Source organism: Microtus oregoni, unplaced genomic scaffold (assembly GCF_018167655.1).
Source record: "Microtus oregoni isolate MIOR12 unplaced genomic scaffold, Mior012 000057F_ref0000458, whole genome shotgun sequence".
Classification (NCBI taxonomy): Eukaryota; Metazoa; Chordata; class Mammalia; order Rodentia; family Cricetidae; genus Microtus; species Microtus oregoni.
In genome coordinates this window covers 11,738,201-11,757,900 of record NW_024543833.1, presented here as the reverse complement: position 1 = coordinate 11,757,900, position 19,700 = coordinate 11,738,201, and the positions used below count along the sequence as shown (strand labels likewise).

At 39.3% G+C, this 19,700-nt stretch overlaps 1 protein-coding gene across 2 annotated transcripts in view; it reads left to right on the top strand.

Moving 5' to 3' along the window:
• The window catches only part of LOC121438786 (WD repeat-containing protein 7), a 280,932-nt gene that overhangs the window by 257,471 nt on the left and 3,761 nt on the right, over positions 1 to 19,700 (top strand). For both annotated transcript variants that reach the window (XM_041639215.1, XM_041639214.1), the window contains one exon: positions 14,963 to 15,067. In XM_041639215.1, coding sequence (XP_041495149.1) covers positions 14,963 to 15,067 — 105 coding nt within the window. The remainder of the gene's footprint in view (positions 1 to 14,962; positions 15,068 to 19,700) is intronic.

The following is a 19,700-nucleotide window of genomic DNA, read 5'->3' as shown; positions in this document are numbered from 1 at the left end:
TTACTAAATAATAATGCTGTGTTTTTCATATCTGATTTCGCTGATCTTATAGAATCTCTTTTGACAATTTTCTTAATAAGGAAGGTATTGATTAAGAATGACAGCAAAACCCTGCTTTATTCCTTTATTGGATATTCATTTTTATTTTCAAATCAAAATATTGAATGTTGCATTAATTAAAAGTAATGCCATATTCATCTGTAAGCAGATTGGTTTTTCCCCCCAGGTCCTGCTCGTTTTGTTTTTTGGTGATTTTGTAAACTTCTTGTTTTAAAGAGGATTGGCTTGTTGAGAACCAGAAAGCTGACATTGCCATACCTCACCGAACCACTATTCACAAACATGAAAAGACAAAAAAGACTCTTCTAGAACCAACAGTGCACTCTAGGCTCAAGTGGGGCAGCTTTAGCGTTTTCTTGAGTTCTGTTTGTGTTAGAAAGTACCCAGAGGTTTGCTTCAGAGAAAACGCTTATGGTTCATCCCGTCACTGTGCTGTTTATTTCATGGAGATCATAGTAAATTTCTGGTCTACCATGTATAGAAGTTTAAACCTACAGACTCTGGAATTTGTTTAAATACTTTCTATGTCTTTTACCTTTTTACTTGACTAGAAATGGTAGCAGACAATAAGACAGAATTTTAGATTTAGAACTGGAAAACGAAAAGGCTAAGCAATCCTGAATCAATAGGCAATATTATAAATTGAGCAAAAATGTATGGCTTATTGCGAAGGAAGAGCTGTCACTTGTGACATGCTCAGATCTACTACAGAGTGATAGATACAGTTCTAGGAAAAGAGCATTTGTAGCTGATTTCCAGGAAAGCCTTCCTGGCAGAGATGGTAAGTTGTGGTTAAGGGTCCCCGAGGGAGGTGGTGGGAGCACTGTCCATTGAGGCCTGATGAAAACTAGAAAATGCATTCCACGAAGCAGCCTTTTAGCCTCGTGTTCTAAATAGCTAGCCTTTGTGAGTCCATTTCTCAGTACTTCCAGGCAGTAGCAACAGAAGCATCACACAATTTATTCTTTCTAATGTCTTTTCCTGTACATACGTGTGTGTAACTGCTTTTGAGGGATATTATCATATACTGTACTCAATATACTGGTTATGAATACGTAGTGGGTGAATAATATTTGTGCATTCAGTTCTGTCACCATCACATGCGGTATTGTATGTGTGTGTCTGTGTCTGTGTCTGTGTTGGGGACTGTGTGTGGCTGTGTGTAGTTGTGTGTGTATAGCTGTGGAACGGGACTGGATTCTTTAGCTCAGCATGTTTACATCCACCTATGGACCTATATTCCAGTCTGTTTCCTTACTGATAAGTGATATTAAACTTGTACCTATAGAGTCGCAGATTTGACTGTCTGGAAATTACATTGTCATTTACATTGGAGCAGAACTTTTTACGGCACTGTATAGAGACAGCAATCATGGGAGCTGTTGTCATTTCTGGATTGATTTCCCTACCTTTTTGGTTTTCTTTGGGCTTTCACTGTTTTGCCTTCTGTGTCTTATGATATACTTCAGTATCTGTACTTTTTGAAGTGGGAAAGATTTTTAGCATTTTTGTGATACTTCCCCAGCTTTTGTAATAATGTACTGAGCACTGAATTATCTCAAGCCAGCACTACAAATTACTGGGCCAGAAATTAAACAGCCAAGCTTGTGGCTGCACGGATTTTCTCGTAAAAAAGAGCCTACCTGAGCAAAGCACCTAGTGCAGTCTCTGTCCTTCCCAGACTCTGACTTTAGCTGGATGTTCTTTCTGAAGCATTCAAGATGTTCTGCAGTGTGTATCTAAAGCAAAAGTTTATCGGTCTCCTTTATCATAGTTGTTTGATTGAATAAATGGGATATTCTAAGACATAAGCAAAAAAGAAAATTCTGTCTCTGAAACATTTCGTCCCACTGTAGAACTAGATTGAAGGAAGCGAACTAACTTGTTGGCTGTCACATTTAGTGACCCGGTGTGTCAGGTACCTAACGAACACATGTAAAGTTCTCTGTAACACTTGGGTGACTTCAGCTGTCATCTAATTTTTTTCTGGATTAAGTTTGGTCAGGAAAGAAACTGCCTCATTTTCTAGTTGTCATTTGCTCAGGAAGTGAAAGCAAATTGTAATGAGGGAGCCACAGCAGGAGAGCTCCTAACAGATGAGAGGCACATATTGACTGGCGGCCAGCACGCAGTCTCAGTGATAAATGTATTTCATACGCTGCGGCCAGGGTCACTCACTGTGGTCCTTGAATTACTGCCATCACATCCTAAACAGTCCTAATACTCAGTGTAAGGAGCCTTACTTTTTAAAATGTCAGCCAGTCTGTATCTTATTTGTGCAGGTAAAGTGTACGTTTTCACTGCAACTTTATCTTGCCACTGTCTAAATTTGATTTGAGATCAAAGAAATGATAAGCACTGATGAGACACTGGTCAGGCGAACATATCCAAACGCACTAAGGTAGTCATAGAAGCAAAATGTGGACACAGTCAGACTTCGGGAATTCGCCCTTCAGTACTTGTTTGTTTGTTCTTTCTGTGCTATTTAAAATTTGTGAAAATTTTTATAAGCAAAATTCCAAAGCAGAAGGATTTTCGTGTTAAGACTGGTGTGTGTTTATTTTTTTTCTTTTTGTGTTTGTTGAGAATCAAACCGATCATTTCATGGTTTCTAAGAATATGCTATACACCTGTGCCAAGACTTCTGTGTGTTTGAAATAAGGTATACAATACACTAAAAATACAGAAAGTAAGATTTCTGCACTTTTTCCCTATATCCTTCAAAAGCATTTGTCTTAGTTGGGGTTTCTATTGCTGTGAAGAATCACTATGACCTCGGCATCTCTTACAAAGGAAAGGATTTAATTAGAGTGGCTCACAGTCCCGAGGTTCAGTCCATTGACATCATGGTGGGGCACGGCAGCACGGCGGCACACATGGCACTGGCTACATCTTGACATGCAGGCAGCAGGAAGTGGTCTGTCTGTCGCACCCATCCACACAGTGACACACTTCATCAACAAGGTCACAACTACTCCAACAAAGCCACACCTAATAGTGCAGCTCTCTATAAGCTTGTGGGGGGCAACCACACTCAAACCACCACAGCATTCTTCTTGGTGTGTTTCCTAGCACTCTAAGCTTCACAAGTACTCCATGAGAAGATCAAATTATCTACCATGGTTTTTTTTTTTTTCAAATAAGCTGTACTTGTACAAATATGAACATCTAGAACTTTGTTGTGGGGCCTAGGGAGATGGATTACTTGGTAAAAGTGTATACCGTGTAAGTATGAGTATCTGAGTTCAGATACCCAGCCCACGCATAAAAAGCTAGGTCTCATGGTGGTCTCTTATAACCCCAGTGCCAGGGGGCAGAGATTGGTGCATCCCTGGAGCTTGTTGGCTCGCCAGTGTCTCCAGCCAGTGCATGCTAGATGCAGAGAGAGAACATGTCTTAAAAAGTAAGGTAGAGAAAACTGGAGAAGATACCCAATTACCCAATGTCAACTTGACACACACACACACACACACAGAGAGAGAGAGAGAGAGAGAGAGAGAGAGAGAGAAATAAACCATGTCATTACATGGTTTTATAAATCTCCAAACATTGCAAAATGTTTAAAAATTAACTGAGTTTATTTTGATGTCTAAATCATATGGAGAATATGATGGCTTGGAAAATAATGTCTTCTGTAAGTAGTTTTAAAGACATCCCACAGGTCAGGGAACCCTGATTGCTCTTCGAGCAGATGAGGGAGGGGGACTTGATCGGGGGAGGGGGAGGGAAATGGGAAGCGGTTGTGGGGACGAGGCAGAAATCCTTAATAAATAAATAAATTAAAATAAAATAAAATAAAATAAAATATAAGCAAATTTCAAAAAAAAAAAAAGACATCATCCTTATTCAGTTTAAGAGAAGTTTTCTCAATTTGGGTTCACAACACACACTCAGCAATAATCCCAAGCCTTTCCTGCTATCTTCAGCCTAATTTGCCATCCTTCCTAATGTCATCGCTGCAGCCCATAAACTACAGGTCCTAGCCATTCTGGAGGTGGTGGAGCCACCACTCTCCCTAGGATAGACTGGCTTCTCTGCTGGGAGTGCTCTTTCAGTCTTGCAATCCCTCTGTGTTCTCCAGCATGTGTTTTCTCTCTGTGTGTCTCCCCCCCCAACACACACACACACACACACACACACACACAAACACACAATCATTTATAATCAGAAAAGTATAAAGGCTTTCTGCCTACCCTTACAGTAATTCCATAATTTAATATCTACCCAAAGGTGTATATGGGAAAAGGTAAAATTTCTCCCTGATTTTAGCTTAGAATTGGGGGTAAAACCAAGGTCTAGAAAGGCAGGATAGTTAATCTTATTCTTTAGTGTACATGCCAGACAGACTGCCGCCAGCCTGACAACACCTGGAAATGTCCATTCTATATCTAGAAATGTTAATTTTTTAAAATTTATTTATTTATTAAGGATTTCTGCCTCCTCCCCGCTACCGCCTCCCATTTCCCTCCCCCTCTCCTGATCAAGTCCCTCTCCCTCATCAGCTGGAAGAGCAATCAGGGTTCCCTGACCTGTGGGAAGTCCAAAGACTGCCCGCCTCCATCCAGGTTTAGTAAGGTGAGCATCCAAACTGCCTAGGCTCCCACAAAGCCAGTACGTGCAGTAGGATCAAAAACCCATTGCCATTGTTCTTGAGTTCTCAGTAGTCCTCATTGTCCGCTATGTTCAGCAAGTCCGTTCGGACCCAGGCCAGCTGGTTTCTGGCTCCTACAGCAGATTTTAGTTTCCTACTGTCTGACTTGAACTTGGAATGCTTTCCCCTGTGGAAACTGTTAGAAGTAGTGCTTCTATAGAACTGTAATTCCTCAAACATTAAGAATTCTATGAGCGTCTAGAAGCTGGCCTAGAAATCATATTACTGTCTATGACACTGTTTCAGTGAATAACTGTGCAGCGTTCCAAACAGACTTAGGGATAGAAACACTGTAACATATTGCATAGAAAAACTTCTCTAGTGTATGATAATAAATAAATGTTCAATTTGTGTGTACCAGGATATTGAGTGACAGTGTATTTGCAGAAATCCAAACAAGATAAATATGAAAAGAACTTCTTATTTAATATAAACTAAGCAATCATACTCCTTTATTTAACAAAAGGCTGTATTCCCATTTGTACGACTTGTCCCTTTTAAAATACCACGTACACTTTATTGTTTCACAGAGATGACTGGTGTCAGAGGTTCTGTCGACTTGACATAAACCTAGACATACCTGGGTAGAGGTGATCTGATTTGGACTGGCCTGTGGACAGGTCTATGGAACATTTTCTTGTTTGTTGATTGATATGGGAGGACCCACCTCAATGTGGGCAGTGCCATCCCTGGGAAGGTGGGCCTGGACCACATAAGGAAAGTAGCTGGGCGAGTCATAAGGAGCAAGCGAGCAGCAACATTCCTCCATGTGTCTGCTGTAGTATCTGCCTCCAGGTGCCTTCCTTGAGTTCCTGTCTTGTTTTCCCTCAATAATAGACTGGAGCCTATAAGCCTTTAAACCCTTTCTTCTCCACATTGTTTTTTATCACAGCTATGGAAAGCAAACCAGGACAACTAGTCTCCAACCCAGCTATAAAAGCAACTTAATATCATATACTAAACAATGTCTCTTTATTGCTCTTGTAGTAGGTTTAACATTACACGAAATGTGCTTATTCCCCAAACTGTGCATGTTTTGTGTAATATTAAACCTACTACTTTAATATTTTACATAGTCTTACAATTGAAGCTTTAACAAACACACTATTAATAACTTAGCACAGAGAACTTCAGAGTTGATCATTCTGGAAAATGACAAGTTTTACAATTTCATAGACAAGCTAACATAGAATCTGGAAAGTGGGCTGGGGAGATGATTAGTAAGCATGTAAAGTTATTCATTGCACCAACCTGGCAAGGTATTTGGTCCCTAGAACTCATCTTAAAAGACAGAAAGGCATGGTGATACACATCTTTAATTCTAGTGCTTGGGAGGAAAAGGTAGGCAGAGCTTCATGAGTTTGAGGCAGCCTGGTCTACATAGTAATTTCTAGGACAGGCGGGGCTACATAGGGAGAACCTGTCTTTTTTGTTGGGTTTTTTTTTTTTTTGAACTCTACATTTTTCTCTCTTCCCCTCCCTTTCAACCCTCTACCAAGGTCCCCATGCTCCCAATTTACCTAGGAGCTTTTGTCTTTTTCTACTTCCCATGTATTAGATCTATGTATGTCTCTCTTAGTGTCCTCATTGTTGTCTCGGTTCTCTGGGGTTGTGATTTGTAGGCTGGTTTTCTTTGCTTTATGTTTCAAAACCACTTATGAGTGAGTACATATGATAATTGTCTTTCTGGGTCTGGGTTACCTCACTCAAAATGATGTTTTCTAGCTCCAACCATTTGCCTGCAAATTTCAAGATGTCATTATTTTTTTCTGCTGTGTAGTACTTCATTGTGTAAATATACTACATTTTCCTTATCCATTCTTTGGCCGAGGGGCATTTAGGTTGTTTCCAGGGTCTGACTATGATAAACAATGATGCTATGAACATGTCCTTGTGGCACGATTGAGCATCCAAAAGTGGTACTGCTGGGTCTTGAGGTAGGTTGTTTCCCAATTTTCTGAGAAATTGCCACACTGATATCCAAAGGGCTGTACCAGCTTGCATTCCCACCAGCAATGCAGGAGTGTTCCCTTTATCCCACAATCTCTCCAGCATAAGTTGTCATCGGTGTTTTTGATCTTGGCCATTCTTACAAGTCTAAGAAGGAATCTCAGAGTTGTTTTGATTTGCATTTCTCTGATGAATAAGGATGTTGAGCATTTCATTAAGTGTTTTTTAGCCATTTGATATTCATCTGTTAAGAGTTCTCTGGGATTTGTACGCCATTTTATTTGTTCTTTTGATGACTGATTTCTTGAGTTCTTTGTATATTTTGGAGATCTGACCTCTGTCTGATGTGGGGTTAGTGAAGATCTTTTCCCATTCTGTAAGCTGTCATTTTGTCTTGTTGACCATGTCCTTTACATTACAGAAGCTTTATAGTTTCAGGAGGTCCCATTTATTAATTGTTTCTCTCAGTGTCTGTGCTGCTAGGGTTATATTTAGGAAGTGGTCTCCTATACCAATGTGTTCAAGTGTACTTCCCACTTTTTCTTCTATGAGTTGCCTATCTTAAAACAAGGAAGCAAGGAAACAAAAGAAAAAGTTAGAAAGAGAGAACCAATTCCACAAAGTTGTCCTCTCACCTTCATACAGGCTTCATGGCAACACCCCCCCAACACACACACACACATCATATACAGACATAAGCCATGGTAACAAATATAAACTCTTAAATGTAAACCTAGAAGAACGTATCTAGGGATTTCTGGTAGTTCCTAAAGGGATGGGATCTGATCAGGAGTGCTTCCTTTTTTTACAAGCACTTCTAAAAAGTAAATAGACTAGAAGTGATTTTCAGTGTGTGTGTGTGTGTGTGTGTGTGTGTTTCCACTCATATTTTTCAAAGAAAATAAAAGAGCCAGGTATGGTGGAAAATGCCTGTAATGCAAGCATTCAGGAGGATGAGGCAAATAGATGCAGAATTTAGCACCAACACACAGGGCTTACTGGTCAGAGAGCAGCCATAGATGAAGCAGATCCCCTGTCCTGGATTCACCTGCAGCTGAAACCTCTGAACACAGAGCTACCATGGTTTCTTCATTTTGCAGGATGGAGGAAGGTGTAGGGCTGGCTCCCACAAAGGAGCACACTGCCATCTTCAACAGTCCTTATGGCTGATGGTTTTCTTTTTTTTTTTTTTTTAAATTTATTTATTTATTAAGGATTTCTGCCTCATCCCCACAACCGCTTCCCATTTCCCTCCCCCTCCCCCGATCAATTCCCCCTCCCTCATCTGCTCGAAGAGCAATCAGGGTTCCCTGACCTGTGGGAAGCCCAAGGACTGCCCACCTCTATCCAGGTCTCGTAAGGTGAGCATCCAAACTGCCTAGGCTCCCACAAAGCCAGTACGTGCAGTAGGATCAAAAACCCACTGCAATTGTTCTTGAATTCTCAGTATTCCTCATTGTCCGCTATGTTCAGCTAATCCGGATTTATCCCATGCTTTTTCAGACCTAGGCCAGCTGGCCTTGGTGAGATCCCAATAGGACATCCCCATTGTCTTAGTGTGTGGGTGCACCCCTCGTGGTCCTGAGTTCCTTGCTCGTGCTCCGTCTCCTTCTGCTCCTGATTTGGACCTTGAGATTTCTGTCCGGTGCTCCCGTGTGGGTCTCTGTCTCTGTCTCCTTTCATCGCCTGATGAAGGTTAATATTCCTGAGGATGCCTATGTGTTTGTCTTTGGATTCACCTTCTTATTTAACTTCAAATGGCCAAAAGACACTTAAGGTCATGCTCAACTTCCTTAGCGATCAGGGAAATGCAAATCAAGACAACTTTAAGATACCACCTTACACCTGTCAGAATGGCGAAAATAAAAAACACCAATGATAGCCTTTGCTGGAGAGGTTGTGGAGAAAGGGGTACACTCACCCATTGCTGGTGGGAATGCAAACTTGTGCAACCACTCTGGAAAGCAGTGTTTCGGTTTCTCAGGAAATTCGGGATCAACCTACCCCTGGATCCAGCAATACCACTCTTGGGAATATACCCAAGAGAGGCCCTATCATACAACAAAAGTATATGCTCAACTATGTTCATGGCAGCATTGTTTGTAATAGCCAGAACCTGGAAACAACCTAGATGCCCTTCAACGGAAGAATGGATGAAGAAAGTATGGAATATATACATATTAGAGTATTACTCAGCAGTAAAAAACAAGGACTTCTTGAATTTTGCATACAAATGGATGGAAATAGAAAACACTATCCTGAGTGAGGTAAGCCAGACCCAAAAAGAGGAACATGGGATGTACTCACTCATATTTGGTTTCTAGCCATAAATAAAGGACATTGAGCTTATAATTCATGTTCCTAGAGAAGCTAAATAAGATGGCTGATGGTTTTCATGGATTCACTTAGTTGTGTGTTCTCTGTAGGCAGAGAAAGTCAGCAGGTTTTTTTTTTTTTTAAAAAAAAAGAATGGTTATAAAATTAAGAGCCTGCCTCTTTCTTGCTGGAAACACAAAATATGCAAAATAAGAGTGTTGTCATTGTAAGCCTGCGGCTCTATAGTCTTCAAAGGAGCACGGCTTTTCTCAATGGCTCTGTTCTTTCCCACTGTCTCAGCACACAAGCCTGTTGGTGATTTACAATGATTTGAAAGAGATTTAAGGGCTGGAAATTGGGTTTTTGTTTGTTTGTCTTATCTCTTGCTACTTTTCTGAAGGAAGGCTGAGATGATGCCTGCTATGGCATCTCTCTAACAGAGTCAACCTGCTATGGCATCTCTCTAACAGAGTCAGCCTGCTATGGCATCTCTCTAACAGGAGACAACCTGCTATGGCATCTCTCTAACAGAGTCACTGGACATAGTCAATGAATTGAATTATTTTCTACCGCTGTCTAATTGAACCGAATATACATTTGAGGAGAAGACAAGTATATTTGATATCATTGTAGCATCTTAATGGGAATAGACTTAAGGATAAATATAACAAAGTGAGCTACCATAAGTTTTATTATAAGATAGAAACCAAGTAAATGGACTCTATTCCTTTGAAAAATAACTATAGCACTTTTGGCCATGTGCAGTCACTAACAGTGATTTATATGTCATTTGGGGATAAACTAACGGACATTGATGGATTAAATAGTGTTTAAATATCTACATACTGATAATCCTTATGAACTGAGCAATACAGCCTTTTGATTTTTTTCTGTGGGGGATATATTTCACCAGCTTAGGAACAGGAAGAACCAGTGTTGAGGCCGTCTTCTTTGTAGTAAGGCTGGCTAATAACTTCAGGCTTTAGTTTTGCTCATTATTAGGCAATATGATTGCATTAAAGGTGCAAAGGTTTAAACATACCTACTTTATGAACATTAAATACACCCTTCCTCTATAGCTAACCTCATTAATAGAGTGTTTAATTCACTTTTCATTGAAGGGAAATTTTTAGAGAAATCTATAGGGAATGTTGATTAAGTATACAGTATATGGCTAGAAGTATTAGCAAAGTGTCCAGTATGTCTTATATTCATTATAGCCGTGAGTTGGTGAATAAAATTGGTAAGAGTAATCACTAGTAAAAGAATCTTTACATTACAGTAAAGCCAACTACATGTGTATGTATATATGCAAACAGCCAAGTTCATTTCAGTTTCTTAGTCTCTTCTCTAACTTCTAACGGTATGGTTTTTTTTTTCTTTTTTGAATTGTACTAGGTAAGTCTTGCATTTATTATGCATTTATTTTTGTAAAACATTATAACTGGATGACTTATAAAGATCAAGACTAAGGTAAAATTAAAGATATATGTTGTCAGTAAAGTAGGTCTCATTGCTTAAAATTAAAAAGATAACCTTTTAACCAGGCGGTGGTAGTGTACACCTTTAATCCCAGCACTGGGGAAGAGGCAGGCAGATCTCTGTGAGTTCGGGACCAACCTAGTTTGCAAGAACTAGTTCCAGGACAGACTTCAAAGCTACAGAGAGACCTGTCCCGAAAAACAAAAGAAACAAACAAACAAAAAAAGGTAAAAATAAAAAAGATAACCTTTTGGCAACATCATGAGGTCTTAAGAGTTCTTCACAGAAACACTTGAGCAGGCTCCATGCAATGATAATTTACGTTCACTTGAGCCTTGTGACTGACCGTAGTTAAATCCACTTTTTGACGATGTTATGATCTGAGCCTTATGAGCAGCCGTAGTGAGATGATCACTGTTTAATGGTTTAAGGTTAATTCTACCTTAGTGATTTACTGCACTTAGCATTTGTTTCCTTGAACTGATGACTCTTAAATATCTGCTGAAATTTTCCTAAAGTAGTTGTTTGGAAGAAAAGAGCAGGGAACATTAGCTTCTGAACTCATCTGAAATAGCTCTGCTTGAATGAGCCTTTTCTTCACCCAGCAAGCAAAACTGTCAATCAGAATTATGTCTTTGTTTCCTATCTACTATGAAAAGTTACTTCCTTGACAACCTGCCATGAAATCTGTGACTTCCTGTGCTGGGGCCCTGGAAAGGCATGCAAATCATATACTGGACTCTCTTTATAAAACTTTACCTAAGTTCATAATTTTCCTAATTTTGTTAAAAGTAACAAATATTTTGTTTGTGTCTCAACCACATGGATGAGAAGGGAACCATAGAGAGAGAAATGGGTGGGAAATATTTATTACTCGATATAATATAAATAAACATTGGTCATTGTTAGTCCTGTCCCTTGGCTCTTTTTCCTTCACTGGGCAATGGGTTGGAGTATTTAACAATCTAGTTTTCTGTCTCTTGCCTGGGATAATTGTAGAATTTCTCTTATTTCTCCAGCACTTCCAAATTATATTATTTTCTTCTTCTCTGTCTTTTCAATATAGCAATATCTTTGCCTAAAAAAAAGATGCATAACAAGACATTGATACCCATATGCAAACAAAAAGGGAGTCAAACTACTTTTTGACACCTGTTGTTTTGAAAATGGCCTTTAGCATCTGAGACTGGGTTTGCACCTCACAAGTCACTTAAGTTCAGTGAGATCCTCCACAACTGGTGTCTGATTCTGTGCAGGAGCTGAGTTTAAAGTCAGTTCGGGTGATATCTCTAAACAGTATTCAAGTCCAGAGAATCTGAGCAAATGACAATGGCATCATTTTGTTATACTGGGGGCCAGAGTACCTCCAGGGCTGAGGCAGTGATGCACCCAGCAGCTGGACCACATTGGATTGCAGAAGAACTGCCCCGCCCCGGTCCTCTTTCCTCATCTACAAGACCCATGTGTCAGCTGCAGCCATGCTCCTGGAGCCTCTGGGGGTTGCTTTAGAAGGATTTCTGTGGCGTACCCAGAAGCATTTTATCACGTGTGTACCTGTGTGTTTATGTGTGCATGCACATGTGTTCACGGGTGTGTGCAGGTACCTGCTGGCATGTCTTCTCACCTGCTCTTAAGGTGAACCCCAGTTTGTCCAAAACATAGTTCCAAAAAATTTAGAATCGAACTTGGAGTATATCTGGACTTCAAATGACTCAGATGAAAACAGCGAAGATGAGCAGGATGTGTAGGCAGTATTTATAGACACAGGCTGGGCATAAATTTAGTTCTGAGCTTCCTGGCAGTAAAGAAATACCATTGGATTAGGTAATGACTCTTACACCATAAAAAGAAATGTGTCTAGTAAACAAACTATTTTCTTTATTTAAAAAAAAATCTCCAGGACGAACTTATTTACAGCATCTGTTAGAGATAGCAGCTAACAAGAAGCCATGTCTTCTGATGTGGAAATGAAGGCACCAGCCTTTTAAAAACAGTTTCAGGACAACAAAATACACCCATAGTCCAGGGCTTGGATTGTTCTAGGATGCCTGCATCATTTTCAAGGCCCTGGCTTCAATCCACTAGTATTAGTACTACTACTACTACTGCTAATAATAATAATAATAATTGGTTTTGATGACCATCTGTTATAAACCAAGGTCTTCCTGATAAATCATCTTAACAAAAAAAAATTCAGATTGGCCAAAAGGAAGTCAAGTGTTTGTTTTTGTTGTGCTTTTCCAGAACTGGATATTAATTTTTAAAAATGAATGTGTTTTTCCATTGAGTTCTTTAAGCTGGTCTATTAAGTGTCATTAGACCTTTAATTTCTTAAAGATTCTTCTCCTGGCTAGAATAATTTTCATCCTAGCATGGTTGACGTTTGATTACACTGCTTTCCTTCACTAGCTATTCAGCACAAGTCAGTATCCATCGCTTTATTTAGCACACTTGTTGCCAGCACCATGGATAGCTCCCAGGTGTCTATTTTTTTAATGAGTGAAGTCTGAAGTCTGTTTCTAAGCAATCTAGATGCCAAGTGAAACTGATTGCACATAAACGGTTTGGAATTTGTAGGTGAGGGGTTATTTAAAAAAAAACAGTAAACAGTTGAATTATGTGATTGTTAGATTTGTGTGGTCATTCCTAGGTAAGGAAGCGGAACAAAAAATGTCAATAGTATTTGCTGAGTTTTTATTATGTGCAGGTTACAACATGTATATTAGCTCATTTAATTTTCACAAAGCTCTTTGACACACATATAATCACTATGAACATCATCATCCCTATGTTATAGATATTGATACTCTGAGGTTAAATAATATGACCCTGGTTCCACGGTGCATATGTAGTGAGCCTAATGCAAACCCAGACAGTCCGACTCAGCTCCCATGCCCTCTGCTGCCTAGAGTCCGGGTCTCTATTACCAGAATAACACTCTTTCTCTGAGTACCTTGGCCATCAAATCACATGGCAGGAAAGAAGGGAGCAAAGGACATTAAGGACATGGTTGGCTCATGTCTCTGTCCTCCCTAGTCTTTCTCATTTGAGTTTTCAGATATGCATTATGTAAAAATTCTTACAAAAATTTACTGCATGTATGACCCCAATGGCATTACAGGTCTGTTGTTCACTGAGACTGTTTGCCCAATCCACTATAGACAAAGGGAAGATTCTGGACATTAACTAACATAGAGGAGGTATGATGCTTATTGGTTGAATATGGGTTACAGAATTATGCCAATTTCCTTAGCATGGATTATTTTCAGTAATTACAAATATGATTGGATGAATGTATTGTTCTATTAGTGATGACCTTTTTGTCAGAGACCTACTTTAAAAAGAGCTTCCTTTTCATTACTCATTGTTAAATCAATGATTAGCTATTGGCAAAGGTTCAAGACTGTCCCTGTTACCATGTTTTTAATAGTGTTTGATTTAGATGTGCTCATACTTCCAGTGCAAATATATATATAATTTAGTAATTTACTAATTGCAGCTATGTGCAGTTAAGCACAGTGTTATTGGTGGAAAATCAAGGATAAATCATGAAAAATGTGTAATTATTAAGGAGTTGGAATTAATCTTTAACTTCTTTCAGAGCAAGGAAACTATAATATAGGTTTGACTGGTTTTCACTTCAGATAAGCGAGATTCTGGGTAATTTGGGTAAATTTTGATTTATTTTTTGCCTTTTATATTAGTTGGGATTCACTAGAGGGACAGAACTGATAGACTAAATCTCCATCTGTACCTAAAGGGGATTTGTTAGAGTAGTTTACAGGCTGTGATACAGCAAATAGGTCAACAGTCGCTGTCTACCAACAAAAGGCCCAAGATTCAGTAGCTGTTCAGTCCACCAGTTTAATGTCTCAGCTGGTCTTCGGTATACACCCGAATCCCGAAGAAGAAGTCTCTAATACCAGTCATGGAATGGACTGTGATAGCAACTGGCTAAAGAGAGCATGCTTCCTCCTTCCATGTCCTTTAGATAAGCAGCTAGCAGAGGGGATAGCCCAGATTAAAAGTGAATCTTCTTACCTAAGAAGATCTGGACTAAAAGTGTTTCTTCCCATTTCAAAAGATTTACTTAAGAAGAAATTCCCTCACAGGTGTGCCCAACCACTTGGTTTTTAGTTAATCCCCAAGTTGAGAAGCATGAACAATCATCACATCTTTCTAATGAAGTGCAGAATCCTTCCCTGTAATGTAAAGAATTAAAGATCTGATTTGCCCACTAATATGTACTTTCTCTTTGGGCTCATAACGCCTTTCAAACTGGAAGACAGACCCACCCCTCAGAACAAGATTGATTCCCTTACACACATGAAGAATTTTTACTTTCCTTCATTTTTATAACCTGGTTTTATAACTAAAGAATGTTACAGCTCGCAGTATCCAATATCTATGGTATCACCTGTTCAACATTGAGCATGCTCACAGAAGTACTTGTAAGAGGTCTATAGAATGCATGTCACTAATGTCCTATTAATTTCATTTCAGACAATCCATGGGCACAAGGGACCAATCACTGCAGTGTCCTTTGCTCCTGATGGGCGTTATCTTGCCACCTACTCAAACACTGACAGCCACATTTCTTTCTGGCAGGTAAGCAGGGCTTAAATATGTACTGCGTGGTGGGCTTTAGTGGGAAGGGCTTCCTATTGGGCCTGTCTGCCGTTCTTCCTTTGTGCCCGCCCACCCTCCCTTACACAAAGGTCAAGTGTTCAGATTACTGATTATGTGCAAAGTGCCGACCTGCAGGGTGCTGGGAATACAGTTAACAATCTCGTAGAGAAGGAACACAAGCTCTCCCGAGTCTTCGCTCTAAAGGAAGCACAGATGCAAGCAGTTAAAATCCAGAGTCTCTGAGAATGAGATGGTGGGAAGCCTTCAGAGCAAGGGACATCTGGGTGTAGCCATGCGAGGTAGAGGAAGAACATAGGTGAAGCTTGGCTGGATCGGAGTCCACGGGAAGCTGCAGTCAAGCAATAGCATTGTAACAGGTTTATGGTAGCATTCTAACAAGGTCTTGGGATCTTCTTTAATGGAGCATAGGATACCAGTTGTCCTGGTATTTTATGCCTGTCCCTTATCTCCTTTTTCATTTCTGTCATGTTTTTGTTTTGGTGGAAGGTTGTTTGTTCTTTCTTTTTTTGTTGTTGCTTTGCTTCTTTTCTTTTTCTTTTCCTTTTTTTTTTTTGAAACTGTTTACCTTATAACCCAGGCTTACCTCAAACTCAACATCCTTCTACCTCTCCAGTGCTGAGATTATAGGCTTGTACTGCCAGACCTGGTACTCACATAATATCCTGGATTTCTAAAATATACAAAGCATTTTAAGAAAAACTAAGTGTATCTTGAGCTGGGCGGTGGTGGTGCATGCCTCTAATCCCAGCACTCGGGAGGCAGAGGCAGGCCGATCTCTATGAGTTCGAGGCCAGCCTGGTCTACAAGAGCTAGTTTCAGGAGAGGGACCAAAGCTACAGAGAAACCTTGTCTCAAAAAAAGGACTAAGAATATCTTTATGTGACATTTCATGAAGAAAAATACACATATTTAATTATGTTTATATATAAAATTAAATATTATATATAATATAAAAATTAAATATAATTCAAAATAAATATATAATTAAATATCTTCTTATATGTCACATATAATATAGTACGTTCTATATAAATTATAATGTGTACTATAATTATAATATATAATTAAATATTATATATGCATATTTAGTTTTGATTAAACAAAACACTAATTTTGAGCAACTAATTTTTATAGGAGACTATTAACTGCCACCATTTCCTCCTCTTTTTAACTCCCTTTAGTCCTGACAATTAGAAAAATATAACTTCATTTTCAGAAGATACAAATGCACTAATAAGACCAGCATATTGCGTTGAAAGCTGAAAAATTAATTAAAATTTTGAGGTCTTCAACACAACCTGATGATGGTTTTAAAAAAAGCTAATAGGATGTAAAATGAATATAATAAATTGTTTAATTAACAACATCCTACTGAAATGTGACACCTTCCAATCTCTCAGAACCTTTTACTACTTTTTAATCTAATGTTCTTTCGTATTTTGGAGGCTTAGACCATATACTAGAACTGGATTGTATGTTTCTCACTCCTTTTCCGGTCCCTCTCTGCTGGCTCCCTGACATTTCTGGGTTTTTCAAGAACGTCTGAGCCTGTGAACACAGCTCCACAAGTCCGCTGCTTCACAGGCTGCCTGGTGCCATGTGCATGTGCAAGGACACCAGACAGCCCAGCCACTCCCAAACAGCATCAGACCTGAAGGTGCACCCAGCTCCTGCATTGCTTAGTTGTGCCCCACCCAGTGTCCAAATTTAAATGGCAGGCAGAAAAAAGACCATTCTGTCTGTCCGGGAAAATCCAAGCTCTTCCTGGACTGTGGTGGCTTCTGTTGGAATTAAAGAGAGTCTAAGTGCAGTGGGCAAATCTGCTGCTGCTGCGCTGACAGAGATACGTGCCGCTCAGTTCTAATGGTGTCTGAGAAGACTCCTGATCGTTCCAGGAAGTGTACTATAATATATTTTGAAAACTTAATGAAGTCTTATTAATACAGAGCCTTACTAAAACTATCAACTGTAAAATCTTTGCTGAGAAATGAGTGTTAATGAGAAATATTGGTTGGGTAATTACTCAAGTGAGACCCGGTAGAAGGTTTGCATGCAGCACCGCTTACTTTGGGGAAGGCATTAAAACATTTCTGTTTTGATGAATTATATCTGTCTGTGTGTGTTTTTCTGTTCAGAAAATAATCTTCACATAACTACTGTTGTGATGCATCTTTCTGAAGGAAAGGGAGAAGCCGCCGTTGGAGTTTAGTCACTCTGTATAATTAACTGTTAAATATGGCAGCAATAAACCATTTTCCTACAATTTGAATATTTCACTTCAGTATATCTATTTGGTATTCCAGAGAGAAAAGTTTGGTAATGAAAAACATCCTTAATTCTCTCATGCAGATATTACCAATACCACCTAACAAGTAAATCTTGTTTTTCAAAAATGTTAATAAATTGCATAGGGATGGGTTTCTTTATATTTACTCCATCATGCGGTAGAGTGCCACTCAGCCATTCAAAAACAGTGATGGGAATCTGTTGTCATTATCACGATGATTTCCTTAACATGTGTTGAACTGAAAAAGCAGATTATAAAAGTGCTTTTTAATGTGAGCCTGTTTCTTAGATCTGTGTGTGTGTGTTATGTGTGTATACAGTTTGCATATGATATGTGTGCATAGTATATGCATGCAGTGTGCACGTGAGAACAGGGTGCTTCCTTGCTTGTGAGTACATATGATTTGTATGTGCACAGTGTGCACTACATTCATTGTGTGTGTGTATAATTGTGTGTGCAATTTGCATATTAGTGCCAGGTGTGTGTGATTGGTGTGCATAAATAGTTTGTGTGGGTGCATGCGTTGTGCATGTGTATGCACGGTATATGAGTGAACTGGGATGTTCACAGGTTGTTTATCAAAATGCTGGCAGTGATTATCACAAGAAAGTAAGGTTTGGAGGATCTTTTCTTTTTTATAATTTTATTTAAATTTTCATATGTCATATTTATAATACCCTAATTAGAGAAAATGCTTAATATTGCTAAAACTAATTCCATGTAGCTTTCATTCAAAGTTTAAGTTTCCTTGAGTTTAGCATAGTTTATAGGTAGACATCAATGAATTAAAAAATAACATTGCCTAGCAGAATGGGTCATTGCTTCAGTGAGAAGTAACATTCACCCTGGAAACTCAGGAATCCTCCTTTGAGTGGGGGTAGGAAGTGTGGTCAGTAGAGAAATGAAACCAGTGAGCAAGTGAGTCTTCATCAGCACAGCTCTAACAGTGTTTGCCTTCGAGAACTCGGCATATCTGTTCCAGGTTGGAAGGCCGTTCAGTGGAGGCATTGAACAGAGCAGGGATGACTCAGCTTATCGCATCCAGATATAGCGGTGATTTTTTTCATAAAATTTGCCCATCTATGGCCTTTCTACAGGATACTCCCGTCCTTCAGCTCTCAGTCCGTTTCCTTTAATGGCTACGTTGAGGCACACATACCGAACCTGTTATATGCCCTTTGCATCCTCAGCCACCAGCCGATAGCAAGCTTCATACATATTTTCAAAGAAATCCATAAGGAATGAAAAATACTTTGTAGCTCTTTGTCAACTGAGAACTCATATTTTTAAAGCACAGTACATCCGTTAATGCCAGTTAATTGTAACCAACAATTTCCTAGTTCAATTAGCTCTGTTTTATCAGAGGACTAGTTATATACTGGTAGGTTTTGTAGGTGTGATACTAGCTAATCGGGTTCACCATTGTGACTGACATGTTCCACAGTGGGACGCCTCCATGAGGCAGTGAGGCTTAGATTTTTATCTAGTATAAAGTTTTTTTTCAGGAAAAAGAGAAAAGGAAACCAGAAAAGAGACCTTGGAGGGATGACAGGTGAGGTACTGCTTATCATGAACTGAACTTTTGCAGAAAGAGTTAACCATGACCGTACATTTGGTTTAAAATGTGACCTCGTACACTAGTGATTTTTTTTCACCTCTTGTGTTGTGCTCGGCACTATTATTAATGCAGGAAAATCAGTAACATTAGTCATCTTAAAAGGGTTATTACTCAAGATGATTTAAATTGTGAAAATGTCAGTGGAGCCTGCACGCGGCCTGCTAGAGATGCCATGATTTACGCCCTCTGACACCATCCTGCTCCTGAGAAGGGCTGGAAAAGGAATGGCCTGTATTTTGTGCTGATCCAAATTCAGAGCATGGTATCACAATAACACAACTTAAAGGTCCCAAGATCTGCTAGGATTTCAGCTGCTCGTGCAGCTGGGTCATGATAGGCATGTTTTGCCCACAGAACTAGCATGTGATCCATGTAGATGAAGCTTTATTCACCAGAGGAATAGGAAGTGAATATTAGTTCAGAGGAAGATTATTTCCAAGGCTTCCTTCCAGTTTTCAGAATGTTCTCTCTGTGATTTATGGTAGCACAAATAATGCATATTGAAGTCATCGAAGTAATATTTAGAACTTGAAGAAACCTTCAAATTCAGTGGCTCCAAAACCAGCCCACTTAGACAACAACCATTTTATATTCATCACCTTCATCTAATTACATAGTTGCTCATAATCTACAATTTTTATGTTGTCTTCATTTTTGTGAATGGATTAAGAAAAAATCAAATTATT